The sequence below is a fragment of the Rhinolophus ferrumequinum genome, chromosome X (assembly GCF_004115265.2).
Source record: "Rhinolophus ferrumequinum isolate MPI-CBG mRhiFer1 chromosome X, mRhiFer1_v1.p, whole genome shotgun sequence".
In the NCBI taxonomy this organism is placed as follows: domain Eukaryota; kingdom Metazoa; phylum Chordata; class Mammalia; order Chiroptera; family Rhinolophidae; genus Rhinolophus; species Rhinolophus ferrumequinum.
Genome location: NC_046284.1, coordinates 71011895 through 71017355, shown reverse-complemented (window position 1 = coordinate 71017355; position 5461 = coordinate 71011895). Strand labels below are relative to the sequence as shown.

Below are 5461 nucleotides of genomic sequence, written 5' to 3'. Positions count from 1 at the left end.
TGGAAATGGGATGGCTCGGTGCGATGTCAGAGAGATAGTGGATGGGGGGCTGGGGGTCCACACTGTAAGTGATATAAATGATAAACGTCTAAGGGAAAAAAAAAACTCATAGACACAGAAAATAGTTTAGTGGTTACCAGAGGGTAAGGGGGGTGGGGGGTGGGAGATCAGGGTAAGGGAGGTCAAATATATGGTGATGGAAGGAGAACTGACTCTGGGTGGTGAACACACAATGTAATTTATAGATGATGTGATACAAAATCGTAAACCTGAAATCTATGTAATTTTACTAACAATTGTCACCCCAATAAATTAAAAAAAAAAATTTAAAAAAACATGGGCAGAGGAACTGAAGAGACATTTCTCCAAAGAGGACATACAAATGGCAAATAGACATATGAAAAAATGCTCAACATCACTAATCATCAGAGAAATGCAAATAAAAACCACAATGAGACATCGCCTCACCCCAGTTAGAATGGCTATCATCAACAAGACAAATAGTAACAAGTTTTGGAGAGTCTGTGGAGAAAAAGGAACTCTCATACACTGTTGGTGGGAATGCAGACTGGTGCAGCCGCTATGGAAGGCAGTGTGGAGGTTCCTCAAAAAATTAAAAATAGAATTACCGTATGACCCAGCAATCCCACTCCTAGGTATGTAACCAAAAAATCTGAAAACATTTATCCATAAAGACACGTGTGCTCCGATGTTCATTGCAGCTTTATTTACGGTGGCCAAGACATGGAAACAACCAAAATGTCCTTTGATAGATGAATAGATAAAGAAGTTGTGGTATATATACACAATAGAATACTATTCGGCAGCAAGAAAAGATGAAATAGGACTATTTGTGACAACATGGATGGATCTTGAGAATATAATGCTAAGCGAAATAAGTCAGACAGAAAAAGCAGAGAACCATATGATTTCACTGATATGTGGTATATGAACCAAAACAACAATAGAACAGGGCAAACAAATGAGAAACAAAAGCTCAGAGACACAGACAATAGTTTAGTGGTTACCAGAGGTAAGGGGGTAGGGGGATGGTAGATGAGGTTATAGGGGATCAAATATATGGTGATGGAAGGAGAACTGACACTGTGTGGTCAACACACAATGGGATTTATAGATGATGTAATATAAAATTGCATACCTGAAATCTATGTAACTTTACTAACAGTTGTTACCCCAGTAAACTCTAGTTAAAAAAAAAAAAAAAACTTTATGTAAAAGAATTTCAATATATCCAGTAGTCCTATTTCTTCACCACGCATTTAATCTTCATTCCCCCTGCAAAATTCAGAGCTTTATTCTCTCCCTTTTTATATTTTTGTTGTCACTAATTATCCCTATTTATGCTGTGAATTGATTTCTCAGTTGCAGTAGCAAGTTGTCCTTTTTTTCTCTTTTTCCTTTTTTTAAATGTTTTTATCTTCTCTATCCTTTATGTTATGTTTAAGTTTATAGTGCTGTTCTGTGTAGGTGTTGCCATTTCCTTTTCGTTCTTCTGTCTGTCTTTTAGTAATCTTGATCATGGTTTTATATTCTTTTCATTTTTTGGTGTTGTGTTGAATAGCCTCTTTCAGTATTTCCTGTAATGCATGTTGTGTGTTAGAAAATTACCTCAGCTTCTATGTATGGAAAGTCTTTATTTCTCCTTCACATCTAAAGGGTAACTTTGCTGGGTATATTATTCTTGGCTGTTAATTTTTCTTTCAATGGTTTGAATACTTGATTCCACTTACTCCTGCCTTTTTTCCCTGGCTGCCTTGAGAATTCTTTCTTTGTCATTAATTTTTGACAGCTTCAAGTGTAATGTGCTTTTGAGAAAGCCTGTTCTGATTGAGGTAATTAGGTGTTCTGCTTGATTCTTGGATTCAAGTATCCAGTTCTTTTCATAGGTTTGGAAAATTCTTTTCGACTGTTTCTTGGAATATACTCTCCATTCCTTCCCTCTCTCTTCTTCTGGTATACCCATTATTTTTATGTTGATCTTTCTGATGGAGTCAGATAGTTCTTGTAGGTTCCTTTCATTTTTAAAAAATTTCCAGTCAGTCTCTTCTTCCATCTGTGATATTTCCAGATTTCTATCTTCGATAACACTAATTCTTTCCTCCATCTGGTCAGCTCTATTTTGTAATCTGGCTATTTCATTCTTCATTTCTTTTATTGAGCTCTTAATCTCCAGAATTTCTATTTGGTTCTTTTCCAAAATTTCAATCCCTTTGGTAAAAATGCTCATTTTGTTCTTTGATTTTATTCAGAGATCATTAAGCTGAAACTCTATCTGAGTTTTCTTGCATCTCATTGAGTTTTTTCAGAACTGCAATCTTGAATTCTCTGTCATTTAAGTTACATATTTCCATGTCTTTAAGTTCATTTTCTAGAGGTTTTTCACTTTCTTTCTGAACTGTCTCATTGCCTTGGTTATTCATGGCAATTAATGAATTATTATTTCTCTTCTTGGGCATCTAAGGAGTGGATTCTCCAGCAGGTTTATATGAAGAGGTCTTTGTTTTGCTTTCTAGTAGGTGTCACTGGAACATTTTATTTTCTCTTACACTGTTCTGGCTTCTCCTAAAATGGGAGATTTCCTTGGTTGTAGGCTTGTCCTCTGTGTCAGGTAGCCTGCATCACAGGGCACAACCCCTGTAGGAGTATTTGTTGGGTGATGGGGTTCTGAGCCTCTGAAACCCCAATGCTGCTTCAGCAGCTTGATGCAGAGTTTGTGCGTTTCAGCAACCCTGGTTGCCCCTACAGGAAGGTGGGAGTGGGGTTGTTTGGGAGGGGTAGCTGGTGTGTCTATGGCTCTAAGCAATGGCAACTTCCAACCCATAGCTGTCTTGCCCCTACAGCTCCTTCCCTGTCACCGGAATTAGCCACACTGTACATCTGCCATTATGAGAGTGTCTCTTCACTTCTCATGGCTGCAGATATTGTGCTCTATAACCTGACACTGTTCCTGTTTCTTCTGGTGACCACTTCTAACACTGGGAGGGTGGGGGGAGGCGAGCTCTGGGGTGGTGGTGAGAGGTGGCCAGGCTCCATGTCTTTGTTTTCTGCCTGGCAGTGAGGACCTATACCACAGTTCTCACCCTTCTGTATTGGGTCTTTGCCCAGAGGTCTTTGCCCCAATCCTTGGGTTCAGCCGTATTATATGCTGATTCCTTGGGCAGGACTGTGGGCCACAGGGAGTGTGCCTGCAGCCTGAATTCTTCCCTCTCCCAAGATTGCAGTGAGGTCCAGACTGTGTCCTGCAGCCGTGGCCCGCTTCTCTGCAATTCCCCCTTCCTTCCTCCCTTGTTCACTCGATTTGCCCACCTTCAGATGTTTCGATGTGCAATTCTCTCAGATGTGCTTGTGTGTTGCATAGATTATCCTTTGTTGAATTATAGCTCTTCAATTTGTTGTAACTTCCAGGGGAGGTTTCAAAGAGCACTCCTCAAGTTGCCATGTTTCTGACATCTGATCCCCCTGAAGATTTTATGAGCAGTGTTGACTGCTTTCTGCCACTTTTCACAATCTGAGATCTAAGATACACCACTTTCATCCTCTGATCTATGAATTTGGCCAAACTATCATTCAAGCAGCACCCAGAACAGTTAGAATTTTGAGAAATAGCATATGCTCTAATTTCTCATGTTTGAGGGAGTTAATTTGGAACTGGGTTGCCACCTCTCCAGACCAGACCACACTGCATCAGTGAAAGATGAGGAAAAGGTGAATTAAATGCTATGAAATGTCCCACAGTTTTGAATGTGACTGTTTCTTAATTGGACATTCACTTGATTAAGCTTTGTTTTCAGAGCTTATATTAAATTATTTTAGCTAGTCTGTAGTTGTTTTCTGATATTTCCATGGGGTAATAAGGCCTGGGACTTCCTAGTATGCAATTTTACTGATGTCTTACCCAAGTTTTAAAGAAGATTTTCCTTTTACTCTTAGGTTAGGTGCTAATTAAGTACTTTAGGGATTCCATAAGAACTTAATTGTCAGTTTTCATTAAAAATTCATTCTCAATTTTTTGAAAAATTGTCTTATACAAGGAACTGGTAAGTTTCTCTTATATTCTCTTCCAGAAGAAATCAACTTCAAGGCCAAACAGACCTGAATTTATGCCTTGGTACTGTTCTTATGAGACAATTATTTGTTTATTTTCCCCTATCTCTGTGCCTCAGTTTTCTTATTTGCAAACTGATATCATTATAAAACTATAATTCTCACTTCATAGCATTGATGGAAGAATTATATTAGATAATATATTCAAAATGTTTAGTACATGTCTTGGTACATAATAAGTGCACAAATAATCACTAATATTTTTTAAATCAGTTTGGTTTGTCACTGCTCAATCTATTGTCACTCTTATTTTCAAAGAAAAATAATATATGGGTCAAATTGTACAATCTCAGAATAGATTCTAAGCTATACCTTCTTCTTTAAAATCATTTTCACAATACAATAACTATAATACAATTAGGTAGAAACATAATTCCAATCCTCAATAGTGTTAATCAAGATTGCATTCTAGACGTCTGGTTGTCTGTCAGTCGCGAGCGAGCGAGCACTAGGTTGTTAGACTGCAGGAACGGAGCAATGCCTAAATCAAAGGAACTTGTTTCTTCAAGCTCTTCTGGCAGCGATTCTGACAGTGAAGTTGACAAAAAGTTAAAGAGGAAAAAGCAAGTTACTCCAGAAAAACCTGTAAAGAAGCAAAAAACTGGTGAAACTTCAAGAGCCCTGGCATCTTCTAAGCAGAGTAGCCGCAGCAGAGATGATAACATGTTTCAGATTGGAAAGATGAGGTACGTCAGCGTTCGAGACTTTAAAGGGAAAGTCCTAATTGATATTAGAGAATATTGGATGGATCCAGAGGGTGAAATGAAACCAGGAAGAAAAGGTATTTCTTTAAATCCTGAGCAGTGGAGCCAGCTGAAGGAACAGATTTCTGACATTGATGATGCAGTAAGAAAACTGTAAAATCAGAGCCATATAAAACCTATGTTCTAGTTGTTTTAATCTGTCTTTTTACATTGGCTTTTGTTTTCTAAACGTTGTTTTCCAAGCTATTGTATATTTGGATTGCAGAAGACTTTGTAAGAATACTTTTTTTTAATGTTCATTATTAAAAATGTTCTGAATGAAATTAATTGTCAACTTTATTAAGGAAGATTTCTTTGTGCCCACCACCTAGTGTAAAATAAAATCAAGTAATACAATCTTAAAAAAAAAAAAAAAAAGATTGCATTCTAGCATACATTGTTTTTATTTATTTACTTTTTTTTAAATTAAAGTTTGTTGTAGTGACAATTGTTAGTAAAGTTACATAGATTTCAGGTGTACAATTCTGTATTACATCGTCTATAACTCCCATTGTGTGTTCACCACCCAGAGTCAGTTCTCCTTCCATCACCATATATTTGATTCCCTTTACCCTCATCTACTACCCACCCCC

The 5461-nt window shown here is 37.5% G+C and overlaps 1 protein-coding gene across 1 annotated transcript; it reads left to right on the top strand.

The window, feature by feature from the left end:
- Positions 1-4544: 4544 nt before the first annotated feature.
- On the top strand, positions 4545-5246 carry LOC117026285 (activated RNA polymerase II transcriptional coactivator p15-like). Its single transcript, XM_033112954.1, has one exon. The coding sequence runs from the start codon at positions 4603-4605 to the stop codon at positions 4984-4986; it is 384 nt and encodes a 127-aa protein (XP_032968845.1). The 5' UTR covers positions 4545-4602; the 3' UTR covers positions 4987-5246.
- Positions 5247-5461: the final 215 nt, after the last annotated feature.